This window comes from Halictus rubicundus, chromosome 11 (genome assembly GCF_050948215.1).
Source record: "Halictus rubicundus isolate RS-2024b chromosome 11, iyHalRubi1_principal, whole genome shotgun sequence".
Lineage (NCBI taxonomy): Eukaryota > Metazoa > Arthropoda > Insecta > Hymenoptera > Halictidae > Halictus > Halictus rubicundus.
In genome coordinates this window covers 3,213,793-3,241,090 of record NC_135159.1, presented here as the reverse complement: position 1 = coordinate 3,241,090, position 27,298 = coordinate 3,213,793, and the positions used below count along the sequence as shown (strand labels likewise).

Sequence of the window (27,298 nt, the reverse complement as noted above, 5' to 3'; positions counted from 1 at the left end):
CGGTGTACGCCTACAACGGGGAACAAAAGCCGACCTGCGAAGCGTAAGTGACGGCCGCCATTTTGACGCGGCTTTGCTCTGTACGCTTTCGTGCCGAGTAGTCGATTCTGTGGACCCACCCGTATCGGTATACTAGACCTGAAACAATTAAAGACTCTAAAAACATAGTAAAACGTACGAAAAAACATCGTGTCTCTTGTTTCGATTTTCGCGGGTAAGATGTTTACACATTTTCTAATTTTTGTAACGATATATATTATTCTTTCGCAGCGCTCATCCCACGAAGAAGATGGTGGTGAAAAGGCTGGTAAAGGATGGTAGGCTGGAGATGACCACTGGAGGATGGGTGATGACCGACGAAGCGACCTCGCACATCTACGCCATGCTGGATCAACTGATCGAAGGTATTTCTGAGCTATGCGAACCATTTTCTTCAGTGCTGTAACAAATGGAAGCTTAAAAATCTTCTTTTACAGAATAATTGAAGCTGTAAAAATTACGCTAGCGCTGGAGGTTAAAGTAGAGCCTGCGTTCCTCATTTATTAGGTTGGCAAGAAAGTAATTTCGGCATTTTTAGGTGAAATAAAATCCAATTTTTTTATCAAAGCAATGAACTTTGTCGAGCAATTGAACAATGTGTCTGGTAGCTTCATAATTCCGCGCTCATAAAGAATGTTTTACCATTCAAAGAGTTTTGTAAACTTCGGAATAAATGGTAATCTGGTGGTGCAATGTCAGGGCTATATGTTGGATGTGACATCACTTCCCAATAATGCTCCAATAACTTTTCACATGTTACCAAAGATGTGTGTGGCCTAGCGTTATCATGGTGGAACACGATTCCTTTGCGATTTGCCAATTCTGGCCGTTTTTCTTTGATTGCTATGTCCAGTTTTGATAGTTGTCGATAATAAACATCTGAATTGATGGTTTGGTTCCTTGGGAGCAGATTAAAATACACAATACCTTTGTAATCCAACCAAATTGACAACATGATCTTCTTTTGGTGCAATTCAGCTTTCGGTGTGGTTTGGGCTGATTCATCACGCTTGGACCATGATCGTTTTCGAGTTGTGTTATTGCAAACAACCCATTTCTCATCACCAGTGACGATTCGCTTCAGAAAAGGGTCGATTTCATTTCGTTTGAGATGCATATCGCATATGTTGATGCGTTGCGTTAAGTGAATTTCTTTCGATTCGTGTGGAACCCAAATATCGAGCTTCTTAACGATTCCGAGACTTTTTAAACGATATTCTGTAGCTGTATGCAAGACATTTAACCTGTCTGCAATCTCTCGGACAGTTATATGACGATCCGATTCAATAATGGCTTTCATTTGGTCATCATCAACTTCAGATGGTCGACCAGAACGTTGGTCGTCTTTAAGTGAGAAATTTCCAGAACGGAATTTTTTAAACCAATTCTGGCACGTGCGTTCTGTTAAGCAATCCACACCATGAACTTCACATATATCTTTGTAAGCCTCGGCAACTTTTTTACCTCTACGGAAATAAAAAAGCAATATGTGCCTATAATGTTCGTTTTTGCACTCCATGTTCAAATTGACACAGATCTAACAATTTTAATCAAAATTACGTGTAATTTGCTTCAAAAGTAACCTAAAAGATGCAGTTATGAAATGTCAGAAAGAAAACAAACACAACGTTAACAGAAATCAAGCGAACAAAACATAAAGCCATCTATTAGTGAAAACCGAAATTACTTTCTTGCCAACCTGATATTTGCCAGCTGTTCAGTCCGTGAAAATGAAAATTGGGGGTGATTTTGACGAAAAGAATATTTTCTGCCTCGAATGTCGAGGAAAAGCGTAGCGGAGCCGGTAGCAGGAAAAAGTGGAAGAAAGATGGCGGAGGACGTAGGGTCCACGGGGTTAATAACTAAACGGGGAAGCGGGACCGGAAGTGGAGGATGCTTCGGACGTTCCGCTTCGGAGGAAAGGAGGCGCAATAACCGCGGAGGCACCGCGCGTCTTCTCGAGGAAGGGATTTCTCGTCGATCCAGGGACGTGCTCGAGTGCTCGGCGGCTGCTCGCAATAAAGAGGGGCGACCGAGGCACCCTCCTCACCCCCGGCCCTGCACACCCCACTTCGGCCTGGTCTCGAGAAAATTGCTCTCGTTCTCCCCTAACGCCCTCTGATTACGGCTCCCGACGAAAGGAAAAGGATCCGAGCACGGTTTAATGCCGCGAGAGATTTTATTCTGCCCTGGAATTCCACCGATTACCCGGGGGCTCGGGGAGGGGGAGGGGGATGGAAGCTGGTATACGGATCCTGAGACCGCCATCTTCCGCGATAATAATTACCGCGACCGCGAAAGCTTTTTCCGGCGAGACAGATTTTTCTCTTCATCTCCGCCGACGGAACTTTAACCGTGTTGCTTTATCGCGGGACTGCATATACACCTTGAAGCGTGGAAAAGAGGGTCGAATAAAAGCATTTACGTTTCCTGGAAAATCATATTTGATATAAAATGTGTGCAGGTACATTGAAAGAGTTCAATGTTCAATCCTCCTATAACGCGGAGCAAAAATTGCGACATACAACTCGAACAGTTTAACACTATTCCTACCGACACTTCATGTATACCTATTCCTACCGCGACCGGTCAAATGACCGGTCTTTAGCACAACTTGTATTTTGTATATAGAATGAAGATAATAGCCAATTTGTCAGTATAAAAATATAGTTTCTTCTATTTAGGAGTATATAATGTACATTTTATTCGTTTTCACCGCATAATGTTTCGTTTACTATACCCTGTTGGGCCTGATGTTCCCCTAAAAATATTATGAATAGGTGCTCTTCCAGGATTAGACCCTTCTTTTACTTCTTGCCAAACAGTTTCGTCTACAGCAGTTTCGATTACCTTTTCCTCATTCTCACTATCCGAACTAACTAAAAATCTCCTTCTCTTTTGTCCTCTACGTACGTTCGAAACATTCTCTTCGTCCTCATCGGTGTTCGAGTCGGTCTCAAATAGATCATAATTTTCCGCATTGTCATTTTCAATATAAAAAATTTCCTGATCATCTTCGGAACACTCTTCATCAATATTATTTATTTTCTCTAATAATAAATTTACACTCTTCGAACGTCTTGACATTTTGGGAATGAATATTCAAGGGATAAAATAAAAATTAAAATATAAAAATGTAAATCAAGGTGGATAAAAAAATGAACAAAAGATAAAATGTGAAACTTGCTACGAAGTATTGTTGGTTTGTTCACTTTTTTGAAAATGACACTTATAACACGTAATACAATATAAAATAAAAGTAGAATAATAATAGAATAAAAATACAAAATAGTAAAAGACTGCCGAATATGCTCCTTGTATCTTTCACGTTTTGATGCTCTCTGTTCAGGTCACAAGACTTTCCTGATTTGAATTCGTGAGAAGACGTCTAGGCATCTCCTTCGGCTATGATTTTATTTATTTTACAGTCATAGTAGATAAGACGGTGTTAGAAAATTCGAGGTTCTGGACCGCTTCGGATACCAATCAGACAAATAAACACCGCGAGGCCGATAGGCGAGCGAGAACTGTAAACACTTTGAAGTGCCGTAAAGCAGTCCCTGGATGGCACTTTTCGGCTAAAATCATGCCACAACTGCCTTACCTTTCGTTTGTAACGACTTTATAGTTTTGGAATTGAGTCTTTGAAAGAATACTATTACAAAAAGATATAAATCGTTCTACCGGTCAAATGACCGGTCGCGGTAGGTAAGACAGACTACAAATTTGTCTCAGAAAATAAACAATAAAAAAAGAAGTGAATATTGAAAAATGTATTATACGCATATTTTAGGAAAAGTCGTGAAGTTTAAAGGCGATTCAATTACGTTGTATATAAGAAATTCTAATCGAAATTTTAAAAACGGTCATTTGACCGGTCCCGGTAGGAATAGTGTTAAGGAGTCACCCTGCATTTTTAGTCGAAAATCGTGAAAAATGGCAATTTTCCCACTTTTAATCGTTTATAACTCGTAAACGAAGTAACCAAAATCGGTGAAATTTTCAGCATGGATATAATTTATTCGAGCGAATCGAACAGATTCTTTAAATTTTCAATACAGGCTCAGATAAAAAAGCTGAAATACTTTTACTATTTCTTTTGCGATTCCGACCAATTCAAATTTTTTTCAAATATTTTTTACGCCTCGTCTAATAAACTAATCCTAATTTCTCGATAACATTCAAGTCATTTGATCTAATTTTAAAAAAATCATGTTGTTTCGAATAGTGTGTAATCAGTTTTGCTCCTTACCGTAAATTGAGTGCATCAAACTAGTATAACACGGTGCGAATTAATCAGATTCACGCTAGTTCTTAGTTTCTTATCACGCGGTACGAATTAATCGCGTTATAGGATGGTTGGCTGTACCAGCTAACTGTAGGGGAGACCTGTAGGACGGTTAATAATGTTGCGCGTGCGATACATGCGTCGCGCAAAATGATCCGTCGAACCGAGCAACGATTTCAAGATGGCCAACGACGAAACAATGCCGGCCAGCTGTATTAACTTGCAATTATTAGGCCTTTGAATATGTATGCCAGGTTCGCGCTTGTCCAGAACGTTAAATTCCCCGGACAGACGCGGTCAATACGTGTGTGTCGCCATTTACACGCCGACGTATCGGCAAATATTCGCCGCGTGAATATGTAACGACCGGGACGCAACACGTTACACACGACCTCGCTGGAACGTCCATAGCTATTTCTCCGTAGCATTTCGTCAAACAAACTTTCAGAAAATCCTCACGGCACAAAAAAAAACTAAAAAGGAAAACGACGATCCTGTACTGACCCTCGAATATTAATACGTGCGGAAAGGTTCGGGCAGAATAAGGAGTAAGGGAAAGTTCCTCGGAGAGTAGAAACGTCGAATTCTTGGAGCAGGGCCGGTGCACCACGGGACTGCGCTAACAAGCAAACGATAGCGGAGCTAGATAGTGGCGAACGGTTGCAATTAAAGCGACATCGAGGAGCGGACTCGGTGGATTAACCTGCTCGGAGCCCGAACCCGAACCCGAACCCGAACCCGAAACCGAGCCCGTGATCCTGTTCGCCGGTAGATAAGCGAGCGAGCGAGAGAGCGCTCGCGCTAGGAGGGCCGTTGATATCGACAATTGCAGAAATCGAGATAACCGCGATCCACCTAGGAGCCCCGGTGCTCCCGCAGGAAGCACGATAATAACCGGAAGTGCACCGGGACGAGTCCATTACCGAGAGACCGCCTCGCTCGTTTCGGCGAGCCGATGGAAATTAGCGGCGGCTAACGAGCGGCCGCGTTATCTCCTGACCGATTCGATCTTCCGAAAATTCTGCGAGCAACGGCTCCGTTTCGTCGACCCTGTTCCTTCGACCCTGTTCCTCTGAAGACCTAGAAACACGACCCAGAAACCCTCGCCTCCATTACGCGGTGCCTGCAGTCGGTACCCTTCGCGAGGAGACGCGGTATACGTCGAACTGTGTTCGTTAACAGACCCCTAAATTGGTATGAAAATGATGAGAACCATTTGCGGAGTCGTTAGGGCAATTTTGGAAAAGTTGTCGCGTTTCGACCACCCGGTATATCGAGGTCCACAGGGTACTCGCGATAATTTGTACAAGCGTTTTTTTCGTAAACGGTAAAGATTAGAAAAAAAATCGAAGAGGAGGTAGTGGTAGTACATTTTCTAGAAACAAAGGTGACCTTCATTTTTTTTTAACGGAATGCTACATATTTGTTTACGTCATATGAACACGGACATACGACGAGTTCAACCATGTAGTATACTATGGTCTTCAGGGTCATACAAGGACAGAAGTGAAAGAAGTAGATTTAACATTTCGTAATATTGTATTTACTAGTATGTTATAGCGATAAGACTACATCTCGTGTTAAATGTGACTTCCGCTGACTGTGTGAATGTTTATGAAAAGACAAGCTTATTCCTTTAGTTCCAGCACAGTTGTGCGAAACAACCAGCCAAACCATACGTTATTATTATGTATCGTTATTCTACGCAGGAAAAAGTGTATATGATAAATATTTTTTACGAGTGTCATAAAAATAAGAGACAAAGTGAACTAGTGTACGAAGAAAGATATCCACAAAGAGTACAACCTAGTGAAATTCAGTTTCTCCATCTTGATAAACGTTTCAATGAAACAGGATCTGTAGTAGAGTCAAAACATCAGAGGATCCGTGTGATCACTGTTTTCAGGAAACAAACAATTAGAAATACTTCTTTATTTTCAAGAAGATCAATCTACTTCGATAAGAAAAGTGGCCAGACTATGTGATATTTCAATTGCATCAATACATAAAGTTCTGCAATTGTACGATTACAAACCTTTCAAATATCACAAAGTACAAAGTCTCCGGGAATCTGATTATCCACGACGTACTGAATTTTGTAATTGGTTCCTGACAAATAACATGAACGATTCCAATTTTTATAGAAAAATATTATGGACAGATGAATCCAGTTTTGATAATAACATCATGTGTAATCGACATAATGCTCGCCTTTGGACGACCGAGAATCCGAAATTGAAAAAACAGACAAATTTCCGAGCACAATTCAGAACAAACGCTTGGTGTGGAATTATTGATAACATAGATCCATATCTTTACACTGGAATTCTAAATGGAAATAAATACTTACAATTTCTAAATTGTGAATTTGACAATTACTGGTAATCACTGCCATTGTTTCTCGTACGAGACATGTACTTCCAAAAAGACGGGGCTCCTCCTCATAATTGTAGATCGTGAAACCATTTTTTACATAGTATGTTTAACGATAAATGCATCGGAACATACGGACCTATAAAATGGCCTGCGAGATTACCCGATTTGTCACCACTAGATTTTTTTGTGGGGACATATTAAAGATATTGGTTACACTTCACCATCGAGAAATTTGGACGACTTGCAAACTAAGATAAAAGAAGCCTGTGCATCCATATCTAGTGCAACATTGGCAGAAACTACCAGGAATGTAGTCAGCAGAACTCAGAAATGCATTCTTCATAACGGAAGTCTATTGAACACGAGATATAGTTTTACCACTACAACATACTATTAAATACAATACTACGAAATGTTATATCTATTTCTTTGATTTCTGCCCTTGTATGACCCTGAAGACCATAGTATACTACATGTTTAAACCGGTCTCAATGTCCGTTTTCATTTGACGTAAACAAATATGTAGCATTCTATTTAAAAAAGTGAATGTCGCATTTGTTTCTAGAAAAATATTAAAAATACAAAAAACTGAGATACGTTATTATATTGCTAGTAAAATATACTACAACTACTACCTCTTCGGTTTTTTTTTCTAATGTTTATGTTTTACGAAAAAAACGCTGGTACAAATTATCGCGAACACCCTGTACGTTGAAATGTCCTCTGGACATTTGTGACTGCAACTGAATGGCTCGAGGTCGCTACTTTTTGTTCACCGGGTATTCTTTCTTATCGACGAGTTCAACGGAGCCACAGGGGTAATATAAATTAAAGTCCCGCAGCCAAAAAGACGAGTAACACAGCCCGGGGCTGGATGAAATATAAACTACTCGTTGAGGATCTTTTTAATTAACAGCCTAGAAACGATTATTCCAACGCTGCTGGGAATAGTCCCCCGGTAAACGTAGAAAGTATATTTGTACCGCATCCGGTATTATTTCGAAATGTTAAACTGTTCTTCTTGCCGTCTAGGGGAAATTCGGATGTCCTAGGGATACCTGAACGAAGGAAAATATTTGTACGTCCTCATAAGTTCGGAAGGACTATTTAAAAACGCGTCGCGTCCCGTCAAGTGTATTTGTACCGCATCCGCGATTATTTCGAAATGTTAAACTGTTATTCTTGCCGTTTAGGGGAAATTCGGATGTCCTAGGGATACCTGAACGAAGGAAAATATTTGTACGTCGTCATAAGTTCGGAAGGACTATTTAAAAACGCGTCGCGTCACGTCGCCGCGTGTTGTTGTCGCCGTCTAGGGCGAACAGAGGTCATTCCCAGGAATGGTCTTCGATATCCCCGCGAAATAAAAGCAACAAGTGGGGCACGGAGTATTTATTATCCGGCGCGGAGCGGCGTGGCGCGGCGTTTGCTCTTCCGGCTGACTAATGCGACAGCTCGCCACTAGACGAGTCTGTCAGTGGTCGAGGTCGACGCTCTATCGAACCGAACCGAACCGAGCCGAGCCGAACCTGTCACACTTTGACAGTCGATGGCACACACCGGTCGCCAAAGGTCAGGCAGCCTGAGAATTTCATCGACGCTCCATTTTTGCTCCGGACGACATTCTTTCGACCCTCTGAAAGATTGATTCGCAGCTAATCCACCCCAGCCTTTTTCCTTTCAATGTTTTACGTTTATCGCCCCCATTTCGAGTCGCTTCGCTCTTTCACCGATAGATCACATCTATAGATCACACCGGTGTTCCTGACCATGCTTCGATCAAACATTTGCGACCGCCCAGACCCGTACCGGAAAAATCACACTTAAAACTTCCGGAAAGTCCACGACCTTATACAGTAGACTCTAACTTATCCGGTCTTGCTTGAACACCGTCACAGTTGTGCGACGTTCACAATCTCACAGCTTGCTTGGAGATTGTTAAATTAATTTTATACACTTTGTTTATTTAAACTCATGGTATACAGCATAATATGATTTTCCTCTGTTAAATCGGTTTAAGATTTCGTAAAAGAGGTACGTTTCATTTCATAGAATATTTTAACAAAGAAGGTAAAGTGCGGAAAAATGCTGCGAGATCGTGTTTTGAAATCAATTGTTATTTTTCTCCAGCGATAATGCACTTCGACGCACAGTCGCGTCGGTATTTAAGTTGACGCTTATATTTTTAGAAAATTGAAAATAAAAGCGTGTCATGAAAGTAGATAACATATGAATTTGTAACAGATATATATTTATTTAGTCATCAAATTCAACAGAAACGGTCATTTTATTTTATATCCAAACAATAATAAATTTTTTATATTTTTGATGATGTCGGGAATTAAGTTGACGCTAAATATAATGTAAATAATATTGTGTTTAACTATGTAACAATAGTACTTCGCTTTTATTACTTCTAATAAGCGATTGGGCATACTCCGAGCTACAGTGAAACTTGATTTTACGTATCGCTCATTTTTTGGAATTTGGCGCTCTAATTCATCCCATACATGTTCTATGGGATTTAAATTCGAGGTGGCCATGAGAGAACAGAAATATTATTTTCTGCTAAAAATTCCTTAACTATTTTTGCCGTATGTTTCGGGTCGTTATCATGTTGAAAAATGTAGGCTTTCTCGACTCTGAGTTTTTCAATAGATTTAGATAAATTCTCCCTTAGTAATTCTATGTATTTTACAGCAGTAAGTATTCCATCAATTATTGCGTACGAGCGGATGTGTGTCTTTTCCTACCTGTTCTTATCAAATTTTCAGGTTTATCTGTGCTTTTTAGTTTTTGGCATATTTTTCGAACAGCTTCTTTGGATATTCCAAACTCTACTGCGACATGTTCCAAACTTTTTCCTTCCATTCTTCAGTTGTAAATTTTTATTCTCTCATATACCGGCAATTCTCTAGTTTTACGCATGCTATTTGTAAATATGAATATTATATGTTAAAATCATTTTGTACGCTATCAAGTATATTATTATTAAAAAGTAATTATACATCATGAATTTTGATTGGAAAATCAAAATATTATTTGCGTCAACTCACTTTCCGGCTGGTAAAATATGGACAAGAATTTCAGATATTTGTAATTACTACACTTACTGCGATCCTTTCACTTTGTGCTCAACTGCGACAGTGGTCATACTCAATGATAACACAAGCAAAGGACGAGAAGATCAAGCACAACACGTGCATTAGAAAAACAAAGCAACGCGTTCTTGGAATTCGACCGCGTCAACTTAAATACCGACGCGACTGTAAGAGAATCAACAATACAGCGTTTCAATAAAATACCGAAGGTTTACTAATGTCGACCTGGTTGTCAACCGGAAGGGTCTTTCGATCTCTGAAATTTTCTACAACTTCTCCGGCATAGATCGTTTCAGGCTAAGTGATTTTTTCGCGGCAGGGGTGGTTCTCGAATAAATGTAAACCGACGGCGATGCTAAAAGCGTCGACGATTAAACTCGATGAACGTTTCTTCGGCTCCAGGGCTTTCGCGAGTTCTCGTCCACAGACTCACCCCCTCGATGGGGGTCGGTCTACGCGCGCGATAACTCGCTTAATGCACACATGTCGTGTCTAATGAGTTATAATCAGTCGAGCACCGGCTGAGTGTAGTTTAATGGTTTGTTCGCCCGTATTAGACCAAGCCACACCCTTCGTCGCTGGCACCCCCGTTCCCGATAATCCTCCACCCTCTTTACCCAGCCTGTTTCTCGCCCTTTTCATCCCTTCGCGTTCATCTCGAAGCGTCGAAATCCGAGGATTTTCGATCGCAACTTTTTCCAACCCTTGCACGCAACCCCTGGAAAATACTCGAGGCTCCGTAACAGCGATCTCTCCCGTCTGAAGGGTGGTTCTTTGTCCCGGAAACTCTCCAACAAACGGCAGAAATGATTTCCGAATCTTTGCTTGACTTTTTAATTTCCAACCCCTTCCCGCCCCCTCGAATCCGCATATTTCAGGGCGAATTTTCCTGGGGAAACTTTTTAATGGATATCGAAGACAATCCCTCCAAGAAATTATTTCAGAATTTCTGCCCCATGCTCTTTTTAGTTTCGAGTCAACTTTCAACCCCCGTACTTCTGGGACAATTTTCTCGGGAACGAAACCTCCTATCGGAAAAATTCTTGCCAGCTTTTGCGATAGATTTTGGAACGGAAAATCGAGTAGGATCGCGTATTTCGATCCAGGATAGTCGGCACGGTTCTAATAACGCTTGCTGGCCAGCCATGGAAACGCGCAATTTGCGACTCCGTCATCCCCGAATAATTAACGCAATTTCCAGCACAGCGACGACGATGACTCCGCGATTGCAGAGAACGTTCGAGAGCATGCTCGAGCTATTCCGAGCACGACGGACCCGTGAATGCCGGCCACACTTGGCCAGGCACAATTAGGGATAGGGATAAAATGTGGCCCTTCGAGCGGCCTCTCCATCATCGTAATTGCTGTCGCCGGACGTCGACCTTTCGACCACCTGCACAACTTCAAATACTCGATCGGGAAACAAAAATGTTATACAACGTTCACACAAATATTCATAAATGAATTACCAAGCCTACACATCGGACTGTACATATTCAATCGGGAACGAGAATATTTTACAGAGACTACAAAAGCGAGCAGAGCGATCTTTGCAATTTATTTCCAAGAGCTGCGAATTTTGTTGAAATCTTACCGATACAACATCTGAATCTACAGGTCTTGGACCGTGTTTGACAATTTTTTCGTTTAAAAATATCCACTCTTGAACATATTGGGTGTACATACTCTTATCACCTCTCGTGCAGGTGTCTTCGCCGCAGCGTTCGACTGAATGTGGATTGATTCAGTCTACTACTATTTATTTTGTGATTACACTGATGAGGAAATTCCTCATCGTTCAGAATTTCATAGAAAAAAAAGATAGTTCATATTTATTGTCTGCCCATGTTTTCGCCAAAGGATATACAGGGTGTCTCACCCAACTCGAGCGTCTAAAGCGGCAAAAAATGTTATTCAAGGTTACATTTTTCGAGATTTTAAAGTCATCGAAGTATTTTTAAATGGAATGATATATTTTTATTATCGCTATATGATAGCCGAGGTCAAGACGAATCCATCGACCTGTACTATTATGACCTCCACGTGACCTTGAGTATGAAAAATTCATAAAAGTAGGGCACTACCGGGTTGTTGTACCACTGCAACAATTTCATTAATTTCATTATCTTCGTCACTACATACAGGCTTTTCACGATTCATCTTACGAAAACCGAGACTTCCAGTTTCTTTTAATTTTTTACAAAATCTTTCGAAAATCTTGTGTGAAGGGCATATGCGGTTTGGATATCTTTCACCGTACAAATTTCGAGCCATAATTGCGTTTCTCTTACTTTCTCCATAAATTCGAAGCATCTGTAATTGTTCTTCGAATGAAAATGTCATATTGACTATCTTATGTTTACTAACTGACAATGAGTGACGCTGAGAGACGTCGAAAGCCTACCAATGTTTACATTTGACGTAGTGAGCATATCCTTGAATACGTTCCATAATGAAAGCAATAGAATGGAAACAGTCAAATGTCTCAGCAACGATAAGTTTTAAGACAAATACACTTTAGTCCTTTTATACTCAGAATACGCCAATCCATCGAAATCGAGCAGAAAACATTGGACATTCCATTTACAAAAACAAAGCTGACCTTCTCTACGCCTCCACTTGCAAGAATATCATACCATATTATGTAGTTTCTTAAATCCTACAACTTCTGTAAGTAACATTTTCTCGTACCGTTTGAAATAACCAAGATATTCAAGTGGACAGACCTCGTGGGACACACTGTTCAGAATTTTCATCACGAGTCTGACTCGATATTGTAGGGCAAGGGGTTAATCGAATAAAGAAATACTGTCTCTCGCCCTTCTCGAAGAGCGTACGAACAACGCCGGAAAAATGTGGTCTCGATACGTGGCCGTGGTTCGTTTAAAAATGTTCACAAAGACGAGTTCCTCGAAAATCCATAAACATTCTTCGCGCGATTGGTCGAGAAAATTTGGCAAAGGTTCTCTCCACGGTTTCGGGAAGGATTCTTCCGTGTTTCGGAGGAATTTTGCGAATCTGACCGAGCAGGCGACCGACTTTCAATACGGTTGAAAAAGCAGAGAGAGAGAGAGAGAGAGAGGGAGAGAGAGAGAGAGAGCGAGGAGCGCGATTTCGCGGGCACGGCTGAAATTTATGGCTCGTAAATTCCGCTCGGGGACGCTAAGCGACGAAGCGGGGCTTCGGGACGAGTCTTATCAGAGTCCCGCGGGATCCACAGGGAACCGGGTCACCCAAATGTTCCCGTGACGGCCTAATTTCGCCGTGGAACCTAACCACCCCCCGGGACGCCTGGTTACGCCGTTCATCCTTTTTCGGGTCTCCCCGTCGGAATTTCATGCGAAGCAGCTTCGACGCAAGAAAAGCTTTCGCAGTCGAAAACCGGGGGACGCATCCCCTTGTGCCATCGGAAATCCGAGGAACGCGGGCGCGGTGCATCCACGACAATCGCGTTAACACGAGCGCTCGATGCGCTCGTTGTTCCGTGCGCGAAACTCGGCGAATTTCGGGCACGCTGAGCCGCGATCGCGTTAATGGCTCCGGGCATTACCGGGGTGGTAGTCCTGTTCACCACCCCCTGCTTGTTCGGTCGTTTGCAAAAACACCGGACTGCGAATTAATTAAAAATATTTTTGTTGTGTGTAGAAAATTCTACTTCGAAGCGATCGTGCACGCTCCGTGGTTTCGCTTTTCCTCGGAAAGAAGAACACTCTTTCGGTGGCGTGGTGTTTTTATTGACTGGTTGCTATGCAATTATACAGAGATTGTTTTATGTTAATTCGCAATGTGTTCGTCTAAAGTAACTAACTTCCGCACGGACCTCCCCACTTCATGACCAGGTCTTGGTTCACCTGTTTATGACGTAGCGTCGATGACGTCGAGCCATCGGCTACGTGCATACACTCGAAGGAACGCATGTCTCCCCGGGTCATAGACTACGCTACGCTGTGATGACGCCTCAGAGTGAGCCGAATCTTGGTTAATCGTATTTTGTCTGTATTTGATCGGGTTGTGTATTGATAGGCGTTACAGGCGGAACTCGTTCTTCACCTGACGCCGATTCGTATACAGTGTGCACACTGTAGGTGGAACGTGATCTTCACCTTATTGTTTATATAAATGTTTGTATAAGCTAGGTGGAACATGATCTTCACCATATGCTTGTTCGCATGAATATATGTTGTAGGCGGGACGCGGTCTTCGCCTGGTTTGGCTGTTAGGCCCGTTCGAATCGTTTTAGAATTTGTTGTGGTCTCACTCTGAGGTGTCGCGACGCGACAATTTTCGTGTCACGAAATAGATTGGAACTCGGATGACTAGATGAACGTAGACAACTTTTATTTTGAATAAAGATCTGCAGAATCTGCAAAATCTGTCTAGTAGTTGGTATAATTAACACTAGATTTACCGGCTATTTAAGGGGGCCAGCAGGGTTTGAAATCCATATGCTTATGCATGGGTCAAAACCTTTTCAAACTATCGCTTCAATATTGCAACGAGCAGTTTAAAAGTGGTCACTTGTGTTTCCTAAAAGTCCAATTTATGTCTGTATAGAGCCCAAATTTCGAATTTCTACCTCATCGGGGAGTAATTAACGATATTCGGCAGAAAATTCGAATTCTGAAGCAAGTATGACGTCACAAGATGGCTGCCGCTGAGAGATTCTCTTAATTTCGCGAGATTTAGTGTTCGTATCGAAAAAAGGGCTCTATACAGACATAGCGAAGACATGTACAAACACGGTGGTATGCATTTTTAATTGATTACTTACTTATTTAAGACGTAAAATGTCTAGAAAAAAGGCACAGGATAACATAGCGTGACAGTCAAGGCCAAATGCCTGCCGGCCCCCTTAAGTCAGAATGACTGGTCTTTAGAAAAAGTGCTTAGTGGTGTTTCCAGTCTTGATTTACTTTTAGAAAATGACGAAAAAAGTTGAATAATATTAATTGTAATACAAAAATAGAATAATAGACATTATCAATTAATCAAAAGCTTAATTGTTTATAGTTCACATCGATCACAATTTTTACATATGTAGATTCTGCTCAGTGTACACTTTCCGCGTACACTTTTTTCCATATTTTGCAAATAGTTGTGGTCTTATTATTATTGCAATATCCCGTTTGACACCATTTACGTACAGGAACAGTGCCACTTGAACTTGGTATACTAGCTTCTTGTGGTTTTCCCCTTGAAGTCTGATATTCAGAAGCAAGTTCTTCAGCTAGACGAAACAAAAAGTCTTTCCTTGATATATTGCAATATCCGACAATTTATTCCAGCTAAATCTAAAACATTGAAAAAAAAAACTTGAAGTGGCCACCTCCTGGAACCTGATTTGACAGTATACTTTCGTGCCATTTGGTTAGTGACATCGACGCCAAAGGTGTTGTTATAAAAAGACACATTTTCGGGTAATCTCTCGTTAGTTTTATCAATTTTTACGTGTTTGCGTTTTGTACTTAGTACAAGTACCTTCTTATTCGGTTTACTCTTGTAAACTGTAAGTGTACATCCATTTGATCCGTACAGCAACGTTGAGAAATGGGCCATGCTATCTTTCTTCTGTTCGCAAGATTTCGGGGAGTTCCCTCTTGTTTGCACGTATTGTTCCAAGCAACGAAGTATTTTTAGATAGTAATTTTAACGCCAGAGAAAAACTGGTGAAGAAATTGTCCGTTGTTATTGTTCTACGTCAGGGTCCCACTAAAGAAGTGGGGGTGAAGTCACCCGAACGACACCTTCCACTGGCAAGGGCGGATTTTCCGAAGAATCAGCAGAGATGTTCCCAGGGTCTGACGAACACTTGATAGGGCCAGTGCTAGAAATTTACGGGCCACAACTCAATCAACTCGCCCAAAAGCGCGTCGGCCAATCACGGCCAAGACACTCAAAAACCCCGAGTATCGAGTTCGCACTTACAGATAGCCAAGTGTCCGGGACCCAAGGTGAACCTTATGTGCGGCCCAAAACCCTGAGTAAATATACATTGCCAAGGGCCGCTAGCGTACTGCATCAGAATCATGATTTTTGCCGGAATTATACAGGGTGGCCCACATAACTCTGAACAGCTCAATATCACGAAAACTATGCCATCGATTTTAAAGTTCTTAGCCTTAAATTGCATGGAACTGAAGGGCCTTTCTGACTACATAAACGTGAAGTGGCCTCCCTTCCTCTTTAACGGGGGAGGGGAGGTACCTTTGTAATTTTAAATGGAACCCCCTATAAGATGTTACATATTTAGATTCTACCGGAAAAAACAAGTCAATTTTGTCTGAAACATTTTTTTGTCAGATACTTCCATGATGAGATATAACAGTTTGAAGTTTCGAGTTGTAGGTACTTGAAGCACTCGGAAATAGCGTTATGGAATTATACGCGCTTGAGTCCTTTGCTTATTCGTGAAGAAATAAAATGTACTTTAAATTAAATGTTCAAAATGTCCACCACGGGCTTGTAAACATTTATTTACTCGAAACATCAAAGTTGTTCTAACATTTTTTAACATTTCGGGAGTCATTGAAGCGCAAGCGTCACGTATTCTTTGTTTCATACCCTCTTTTGTCGTCGGTGGTTCAAACATAACATTGTCCTTTACATATCCCCATAAGAAAAAATCTAATGGTGTTAGATCGGAGGATCGAGGAGGCCATTGACGAGGTCCACCACGACTTATCCATTTGTTCCCAAATTTTTCGTTCAAAAATTGCCTGGTGATGATTGCAAAATGTGGAGGAGCGCCGTCTTGTTGGAACCACATTTCTCTTCTAACGTGCAGTGGCACATCTTCCAAAAGCGCAGGCAAATGATTTTTTAAGAAATCACAATAACTTGCAGGTGTTACAGTTTCTTGAAAAAAATAAGGTCCAATCACAAAATCTCCTATTAGGCCACACCAAACATTTAAAGACCATCGATGTTGAAAGGGAACACATCGCATCCAATTTGGGTTTTCCACGGCCCAATAATGCAGATTATGTCTATTTACATGTCCTGAATTCATAAAAGTGGCCTCATCGGAAAAAAGTATTTTGCACAAAAAGTCGTTTTCCACAACACCCTGCAGCCACTCACAAAATCTTACGCGGTGATCGTAATCTGCTATCGAAAGCTCTTGTGATAAAACCATGTGATATGGATGATACTTTTGCCGTTTCAAAATTCGTTGAATTGTGATGAACGACTAATATGTGATGTTTGTGCAAGTGTACGTTGACTAATATGAGGATTTAATGTAATTGCAGCAAGAATACTGGCACTATTATTTTCATTAGTGACAGCTTTACTAAGCCGCTTTTCTAAATTATGAAATGTTTCTAAATTATGAAGCGCGTATAATTCCATAACGCTATTTCCGAGCGCTTCAAGTACCTACAACTCGAAACTTCAAACTGTTATATCTCATCATGGAAGTATCTGACAAAAAAATGTTTCAGACAAAATTGACTTTTTTTTCCGGTAGAATCTAAATATGTAACATTTTATAGGGGGTTCCATTTAAAATTACAAAGGTACCTCCCCTCCCCCGTTAAAGGGGAAGGGAGGCCACTTCACGTTTATGTAGTCAGAAAGGCCTTTCAGTTCCATGCAATTTAAGGCTAAGAACTTTAAAATCGATGGCATAGTTTTCGAGATATTGAGCTGTTCAGAGTTATGTGGGCCACCCTGTATATTCTGTCCCGGAAAAACGTTGCAGTACTTATCAATTGTTGTAGCTGCCCCAATGTCATTTCATCATATAGAAACGTGCACCAGTCATTTTGACTGGTACTGGTATAAGTGTCAATAACAAAAGATATATTTGTTACGAATACATATAAAATAATATAAAGTTCATAAAACTGATTCTTTGGTTATGGCTACAAAAGTCAAGATATCATTTCGGAAAGAAAATGTTACATGCAGTAGGAACTTTGAATTGAAATTGCAAAACCAGTCATTTTGACGGGTCTGGTAAATCTAATGTTAACGGGGACATTAATCTTTCCGTCGCACCGTCTCGCATGAAATAGCGCAGCGCTGAAAATAGTTGAACTGCTAAAGCAAAATTTAGTCCGAATCTTTATCGGTGGAATAAAAATTTATCGTTATGGAATAGAAATGCAATTTTAGAACTTTGTGCGATCGTGGGAGATGGCAGGCTCGGAACAGGGCGCGCGTGGTGGTTCGTAATCGATGCCTATTTATCAGCTCCCTCTCCGCCACAACCCTCGCATTCCTCGCCGACCAGACAATCCTGTCTGACCCCGTACAACAGCCGGGAGTTAATCCAGATTCGTTGCCACGGGGGATGGAGACTGCGTTTCGGGTTCTACGTTGACGATTTATCGCACCTGTAACTACACGATGTGCAGCAAGCCACGTGGATATTCCGCTCGACGCAGCATCGCGGATACTCTCGCACAGAATTGATATTTGCCACTGCAACCGTGCCGTTTCGAAGCCCTACGCGTACACCAACAATCGCTGCAATTCCTCGGCAAGCTCGAATAAATTTTCCACCGATCCCAAAACTTGAACACGCGTCCTACTTTGTTTTACATGCTCTGCAACTTTCTTTAGGACCCCCACTATCCTCCAGCACCTCATGAAATTTTTTAACCGGTCCACACAATTTGTTTACAGTACCAGCTACTGTAATTTTTGTAGACCTTGCAATTTTTCTGCAGGGTCGGAAATTCTTCTTGTAGACTCTCGTGTTCCGCAATTTGTCCCTCAGCCCTTTTCCCCGAACAAATATTTATTTGTCTCGATGAGATAGATCTTGGCACACAGAATCCCCCGGTTGGTAAATGGCGAGTACGTATTTCGCGAGGGATCCATTGTTCTCCGAGCCGTGTCTGTTTAAATGAACATCCGTAGAATATTTACTCGGCTCGCGATAAATATTCCGGCGATCGCGACGACGACTAGGAGCCGACGCTCAAAGAGGGGAATTCCAGCTTCAAATTTAACGAGAATCTTCATCGTTTCTCTCCTCGTTCTCTCTTTCTCTCCTCGCGTGCGCTGTAGCTCTCAGTGTCGTAATGGAAACCGCTCAAAAGACTCATCCGAGCGTGTTCCCTCAACACTAAACACTCTGAAAAGAAATGCGATTCCGTGGAACAATACCGCCGAAGACGATTTACTAAATAACACTCAATTAAAAGGAACGTAGAACGAACCCTTCCTCCGTCTTAATATTATTACACTCCCGTACAATAATAATTCAGGATTGCGTTGTACGAACAAAAGAGCGCCAGCGCAGCGAAAAATAATATAGAAACGTAGACAAGAAATATATTTTTGAACCGTTAAAAATAATTGGCAAGAATAAATCTTTCTCGAGTCAGTGTCCTCGTGGTTGCATTTCTTAAAAGTCAAGACTCCGTAGATTCGCGATAAGGTAGAATTGGTGCTCCTGATTTCTCAACATTTTTCATTTCTCGAGAAATAAGAAATAAGACTATATTTCTCGAGAATTTTTAATAAAACAAAAAAATATTGGGAAACTTTTACCAAACTTTTATAAAGTGAAACATTACGCATTTCTTTTGAAATTACTTCTTCAGAAGCATAATGCGTCTAATGTAGAATCAGACAATCTACTTCTTTTTTTTTTTTTTTGTAACAAAATCTGTAGCCCTAGAAAAATGTCTTTCATTTTGTGTGGATATTGGCTTTATCTTATACAGAACATCCAAAAGTTGCTGAAGATTGGGTGTCCTTTCTCCAGTGGACTCAAAAATTTGGAATTCCTTTGTTAGAGTCCGGAATTTATTTTCTTCTGCCGCTAAACTCTTGACACTAAATTCTTGAAGGCTGTCTGCAATTTCTAATTCTAACTGTTTTTCCAGTGATAGTTCCCCATTCTGAGAATCTGAAAGTTTTTCACTATTTTCATAAGAATCATTGTTATATTTTCCAAAAAGTCTGCTTAGAATTTCTTTTGCCATTTTATACGTATCTGCCTTGGATGTTATATAAAAAAATGTATCTTCTGAATCTTTTTGCAGACTCTGGATTATGCAGATATTTTATAAGGGATACAACAATCTTGTCTCTTCTTTTAGATATTTCTTCTTTAATAGCAACAAGAAACTCATTACTCAATTCAGTATTCAGTTTTTCTAAAGTTTTAAATAAGAATGTAAGAGAATTTAAGAATTTATATGTTATAAAATAAATTAGATTCATAAGAATTTTCCTAGATTTAAATTTCTCAAAATACTGGAATTTCTCGAGAAATGAGAAATAATCCATTCTAAAATTTCTCGAGAAATTCTCGAGAAGGAACACTAGGTAGAATGTCCAGATTACCGACAAAAATAGGCGAAAAATGATTACACGTGCCTCAACTTTTCGTCCTTATATGAGAATATTTTTCGCTGGGGAAGGGCTCATTCGAAAGAGGACTATTCAATACAGTGCGCGCTGGTCATGAGCTGACATTATGCAGAAATTTTGTAATATAAGTGTTAGAAGTAGGTAAAAAATTGATGATCATCGTGCCACGGAATCCAACCATTTTTATGCCATTGGACGAGTTCTCTGGATGAAATGGAGGGTAACGCGCGCTAGAAAATATCTCCGGCTACAAATTGAGCTTATATTTTGTTTTGTTCTCTGCGAAATAAAGTCAGACACTTGAAGCACGTTTCTGGCATCAGAATTCATGATGTTGATTGTACAGAGCAACAAATGTGACAAGTTTAGTCCAAGACCAAGACGGTTCTCAAGTCTGTGTCTGAAGGCTGTGAACGGAAATTATGCAGCAGTCACCGACCTGCTAACTTTGAAAAAGTCACGTGCCCACCCTTGGCCCTTACTTGGGTGGCAAGGGAGCGTTTATCTGGTATTAACGAAATTCCATTTCAGGTCATCAGTGGCTTAAAACGAACCTGGACGTGGTTCCCGAGTCCGGTTGGTCCGTGGATCCGTTTGGCCACGGCGGGACCATCCCCTACTTCCTGAAGGCGTCTGGAGCTTCCGGTACCGTGATCCAGAGGATCCACTATGCGTGGAAGCAATGGTTCGCCAAGAAACAGTACGGCGACTTCATGTGGCTGCAGCCTTGGGACCAGACAGGCGAGGCGGACATGCTCACCCATAATCAGCCTTTCGACATCTACAACATCAAACACTCGTGCGGTCCGCATCCTCACGTCTGCCTGAACTTCGACTTCCGGAAGATCCGGGGCGAGTACACCGAGTACTCTGTCAGAGCCGTCGAGATCACGCCGAACAACGTGAAACAGATGGCGGAGCTGCTCCTCGAACAGTATTCTCGCACTGGATCGTTGTTTGCTCATAACGTGGTGCTGATGCCTCTTGGCGATGACTTCCGGTGAGCATCATCCCTCCGTGGATCCTCGAACGTTCTCGAAACTGTAGACTCCGATAAAAGAAGATTTTAGACAAAGCTGGGTGAGGTAATTCTGCAATATTCTATTAGGTTGTCCCGAAAGTTTGTTTCGTTTTCAGACTAGTTTTTTGAACAGACAAACGTAAAGTAAACGTAAAATAACTAAATGTAAAGAAACTTGTGAAATAATGAAACATTAATGAACAAATGATCATGCTTTTTGTATGTGTTCGTGTCTCCTAACGATACTAAACGAACTCTTTGAGGAAAGAAACTTTTGGGACAACCTAATAGTACGTTCTAGTACGTTGCACTACACTCTACAGTTTCGAGAACATTGCAGAGTAATCGTTTACGAAAGGCAAGCCCATAAATCCAGGGACAAAAGGTTGTTCAGAATATTGACCTTGGTTTCGTCTCATCTCCACAAACCTCTACATCTCTAACGAGACTGTCACTTTCAGGTACGACCACGCGGTGGAGTGGGACCAACAGTACACTAATTACAAGATCCTGATGGACTATATAAACAGTCGCCGAGAAGAGTACAACGCGGAGATAGTGTTCGGCACGCCGAGGGACTACTTCCGGGAGATCCGGAAGCGGGTGGAGTCGTTCCCCACCCTGCAAGGCGACTTCTTCGTCTACTCGGACATCTTTAGCGAAGGCAGGCCAGCTTATTGGAGCGGATATTTCACCACGAGACCGTACATGAAGATCCTGGACCGGGAGTTAGAGGCGAACCTCAGATCGGCCGAGATTTTGTACACGATAGCGTTGAACGTGGCGAAGCAGTCCGGCAAAGACTTCATGCTGTACGAAACGTATTTCGAGAAGTTGGTCAAGGCCAGGCGGAATCTGGGTTTGTTCCAGCATCACGACGCCATCACGGGCACCTCGAAGTCGTTCGTCATGAAGGATTACGCTCTGAAGCTATTCGAATCCATCTCGGACACCACCAGTTTGCAGAGTTTCGTGATCCAGTCGCTGGCCGGGACCACCAGCAAGCAGAACTCCGTCTACGTGCTGGCGGAATCGGACAGGGACAGTTACGAGAAGCTGCCGAAGAAGATACCGATCGGAGTGAACGGCCAGGAGACCAAGAAGATCGTCCTGTTCAACCCTCTGGCCCAGCCGAGGCAGGAGGTGATCAGCCTGAAAGTAACCTCGTACAAGATCCGCGTGCTGGACCCGCAAAAGAACCCGATCCCATATCAGATAGCTCCGGTGATGAACGCCACGAGCATCACCCACGACGTCTACGTCCTGCTGTTCGTGGTAGAGCTGAAGCCTCTGGCGATAGTCACCTACCATCTCCAGCAGATCGACAAGGTACCCGTAGAAGCGATCTCGACGGTCTACTGTAGCCGGTGCGGCAAGGACAACGTGTTCCCCATCAAGCCGATGCAGGTGGGCGACGTGCAGCTCGAGAACCAGAAGATGAAGTTGCTGTTCGACGGCCAGACTGGGTTCCTGAAGCGAGTCACGAAGAAAGCGACCGGAAAGATCATGCAGTGCGCGATACAGTTCGCCGCGTACACGTCGGCGCAGTTCCACAGCGGCGCGTACCTCTTCATGCCTGACCCGAACCTCAGGGACACCGACAAGGACGTCCTGGAGGCTTACACGCCTCACCAGAAGATCTACATCGTCAGCGGCACGCTCAGCTCCCGTTTAACCGTCGAGTATGGGAAACTGTTGACTCATCATGTAGCCATTTACCATAAAGAGGGTGGTTTAGCCGAGGCGATCTACCTGAGGAACATCGTCGACTTCGAGACGCCGCCGAAGAACCGAGAGACAGAGATGTTCATGCGCTTGCAGACCGACATACTGAACGGAGACCCGCCAGAATTCTACACCGATTTGAACGGCCACCAGATGATCAAGAGGACGAAGATAGAGAGGATCGGCATAGAGGGAAACTACTTCCCAATCACCACGATGGCCTACATCGAGGACACCAACCACAGGCTTACTCTGTTGGTGAACCACTGCCAAGGGGCTGCCAGCTATCAGCCAGGATGGCTCGAGGTGATGCTAGACAGGAGAACTCTGTACGACGACTCGCGAGGGATGGGTGAGGGTCTGCTCGACAACCGCAGGACCGTGATCAAGCACTGGCTGCTGCTCGAGGACATCGCCACCGGCGAGAAGGAGAAGCACTCGAAGCCGTCCTTGTTCGCCAATTACTTGAGCAACGCGCTCAACTACCCGGTGAACATGTTTGTGGTGGACGGAACCGAGGCCGAGATCAGCATGACGCCGGAGGTCCGCTTGCTAAGCCAGAGCTTCCCCTGTGACCTTCACCTGCTCAACCTGAGGACCAATCATGATCAGAAACTGCCAAACTTCCCGGTGAACAGCGCGCTGATGGTACTGCACCGGCAGGGATACAGCTGCTCCGTTGGCGTCGACGTGGCCTTGAAACACTGCCCCCTTGCCGACCGGATCACACAAGGGACCTCGTTCTTCAAGCTGGCCAACTTGAACGTCACGCAGACCTCGCTCACCGGAACCAAGACCCTGCAGAGACTGAAGGACGGTCTGCAGGACGTAGGGCTCAGAGCCATGGAAGTGGGCACGTTCAATGTCAACTTCGTCCAATGATCTTAAGCCTGATTCTCGGGGCGACAAGCGCCGGGAAACATTGCACCTTCGTCGGAGAGCTGACGGCCAGGTGCACGATGCTACGAGGACACTGCCCCTTCCTGTCTCCACCACCTGGCAGAATGATTCTTTCTTTAGCCGACTTCAGACTGCGGGTCTCTGCGCCGAAATACTTCAACACATGTTTCTCGTTAACCGTTTCTACTGGACAGTCAAAGATTTCCAACGTTCAGGATCAAGCGAAAACACCACTATGCATTTATGATGAACGCGCGGAGATCCGCGGTACACCGATCGTATTGTACTAGCCCTGGTAATGAGTTTGGAACCGAACGCAAACATACCAAACGAAAGAGAGACGTGAAAGTTTTTTTGTATGTAAAATACAATGTTACACGTATGAAACGTAGGGTAATGTTAAATTGGTCTATTTCCAAGTAAAAATACGGAAAATAATTGCGAATTTTGTTTATTACGTAATAGAAACTGCAGAAGAAACAAAATGTTGCTTGGAAATGAGTATGGAATATTATAAATTGTCAAAATATCGAGTCAGACAAAGTTCTAATCACTACAACCATAAAATAAATTGTAGCGCAAGGTGTTACGAATAATTTTCGTAATATTTGCGTTTGGTTCGAAGCTTGTTGCCAGGAATAGCACCGCTCTCTTTTCTATTATCGCGGTTGGGTCCTTCCTCCGGTTCTCAGGACGAGGGGCCCGTGTAAATAGCGTAAAGGACACTGTATATACATACGACAGGCTACCGTACTCTGCGCCCTCGTTTTTCGGTTCGGTTTTACCCTAGGTTGAGGACAATGATAGAGCGCTTTGGGGGGAAGAGAGAGTCCCGTAGAGAAGAGAAAACCGTGCTCGCTGTCCTCTAACTTGATGTGTGCTGCTCTGTCTCTTGCGTGCCTCCTCTAGGAAATCGTCGAAACGTTTCTGTCCAACCGCCCGAGGCCCGCGACCCGTACCATCACATTTTAGCTCTGTCCGTCGACTTTTCAGATTGTCAATTATCATTCGTAGACACCTCTGTGACACCGCCGTGGTGGGAGTCGGGCGTCGAAGGGCCGAACGTTTTTGCATAGACTGAGATGAATCAAACGATCCAAGTGCATTTAGGGGCCCTTGAAACCTGTACAAAGCCGTTAGGATATCTGTCCCCGGGAGACGGGCTAGAACAGCAAACGGGATTTGCTGGGAATGGATCATTTAACTTGACATCAGAGCGCGAAGAGTATAGATAGAGTCAATGTTGATTTATTCTCTGTTTCTTTTTGTAGGAATGACGCTGAGAATGAGAATTATCAAGACCTCCAGGAAGTTTGCAAACCCCGATCAAGTGAAATGGACCATCCTGCAGATTATATATATGCGCAGGCTGGCTCAGCTAAGTGGGATCATTTAAACAATTGCTTTGTTTGTTGCTGCGCGAAACACATCTCTGGACAAAGCTGGAAAGCACAACTTTGTCTCGGAAAGTGACTTCATAGAACGATAACTTGAGCAGATGTTTAGAGGGTACCATTCGGTTGATACACCCTGCGCGTACACTTATATATGAATATATTGTACATATCAAGCCACAACCTTTATCTTAGACAGTATATTGTGATAGGGGGATATAAAATGTAAATGGTATACACCTATTTTCATATGTGAAACGTTTTACTCGGGGACTCTCTCTCTCTCTTCCCGCCCTTGTCACGTCGATGGAAACCGCCATCTTCGAGGATGGAGGCTCTTAAAAGCTCTTCCAATTCTAGCAGGGACACAGTTGTTTAGTTGAAGTCAGGGCTGGCTGCACCAGCCAGCCGGAAAGTACCTATTTTTTACTTCTGCCGACGAGAGCGGTCGCCACAGCGGGTAGTCCTCCTGTCAACGCCTTGTCAACGAATAATAAGAACAATGTATTATGTTAAATTCATTTCGTACATGTTACATTGTTATTTCTATGCTTTGTCATGGCTCCTGTGGATAGGGTGTTAACGAGATCATTTTCTTGTGGATCTATCTTTGGATCTATGCCCACTGTCGCGACCCTCTCCTCTTGATAAGCGTTTCCGGTTGACGAGATGGGTTCGATGAAGCGTACGACTGACTCTTTGTAAATAATAGATTAATTAAGAGGGATACGGTCGTACAGCATTTGCGCGCGCGAGCTCAGTCATGTTGTTAGGACAATGGAGAAGGAACTGTAAAGTGTAATCGTTTATTTTTGTGAGTTGTAGCGAATGTGTGTGTATTTGCAGCGAGACGTTTTTAATTGTAACAGCCAACATTATTTGAAATTCTTTGTTTTAAATGATTGAAGGAGACATTTTTTGTCGGCTTCAACGTTGTCGAACAATATGAGAGATAATCAACAACGGAGAGGCTCTCTTAATTGCATGGCTTCAGAAAGGAACCACTTGAAACGTTAAGGGGATCGCCGGAAATTCATAACTGTCCTTGTAACGATATTGTACCATACTACGTGTTTTGTGCTGTCTCTAGAGAAGAAAGATCTATATTAAAGATTATGTATGTATACACATCTGCACACACACACGGTTGTACGTGTGTGTGTTAAATGTGTGTACATAGAGATATATTTGCAGAATCACACACCACCACACCAGGATATATTCCTTATGTTACAATGTAATATTATATTTATTGAATAAAGATAGTAACTGACATATTTTAATTAAGCGCGTTCATTTCCTCGTCATCTAGCTAGTCTAATCGGTACATGGGTTATCAGCTTTATTTCGTCCATATATTATTAACAATTCCATTTCAAAAATTTCCTAAGCTAAAGGAAGTATTTAACTATCAATTATTGCTGATTATTCAGTAAGCTAGTAACATCTCTAGAATTAAATTATAATAAAGATTTATACACTTAATCATTTTACACGCTTTCTACTGCAAATAATCCATTCCGTTTTCGTCGTAAGAAGCAATGCAAAATCGGCACAAATTATCTGCTGCGGTGAATTTCTCCTACGAACCAGAGGCGCCATCTACAGTGGCGAGTTTGTGAACTAATTTTTCCTATACTCCCCATGTGTTAAACAAGGAGAGAAATAATGTACAAGGGCAGAAAACGTCTCGCTCGTGCCACCTCCATTTTGGCAAAACTTCGAATCCCCTGGTAACTATTAGGCGCACATGATGTAGCAACTGATATCCAACAAGAACACTTGTTAGGAATTGTTTATAAATATTTGCAACTATGGAATATAGAATGGACCTTCGGCTATTTTCACGTATCGTTTTTCTAATTGAACAGCTATGAACTATTATTCTAACCCTTGTTCTAAAATAACCTGAATTAGTTTGACAGGTCTGCGGTAAATAAATAATTCTCGAACTTTAGAGATTAAATTTATGCTCTTTTGTGATCGACAAATCTATAGTGAATGTACAGAGAAGACTCGCCACACGACAGTGGCGCCTCTTCCGGCTAAATTCGGATACTTGTTACCAATTGGATCTCGAGTTTACCGCTAGGTAACGGCGACTTTAAATTACTGGACGTTA

The 27,298-nt window shown here is 42.4% G+C and overlaps 1 protein-coding gene and 1 long non-coding RNA gene across 5 annotated transcripts in view; one reads left to right on the top strand and one right to left on the bottom strand.

Moving 5' to 3' along the window:
* Alpha-man-iib (alpha-Mannosidase class II b) overlaps nt 1-26,459 on the top strand; it is a 152,725-nt gene extending 126,266 nt beyond the window's left edge. For all 4 annotated transcript variants that reach the window (XM_076797281.1, XM_076797284.1, XM_076797285.1 and 1 more), the window contains 3 exons: nt 271-404; nt 20,668-21,136; nt 21,619-26,459. In XM_076797281.1, the coding sequence (XP_076653396.1) occupies nt 271-404; nt 20,668-21,136; nt 21,619-23,764 (2,749 nt within the window). In that variant the 3' untranslated portion in view covers nt 23,765-26,459. The remainder of the gene's footprint in view (nt 1-270; nt 405-20,667; nt 21,137-21,618) is intronic.
* On the bottom strand, nt 25,790-26,919 carry LOC143359373 (uncharacterized). The gene is made up of 2 exons (XR_013083105.1): nt 26,656-26,919; nt 25,790-26,567 (listed from the first exon to the last, which is right to left on the bottom strand). It is a non-coding gene; the product is annotated as an uncharacterized LOC143359373 (long non-coding RNA).
* Between the last annotated feature and the right edge of the window lie 379 nt (nt 26,920-27,298).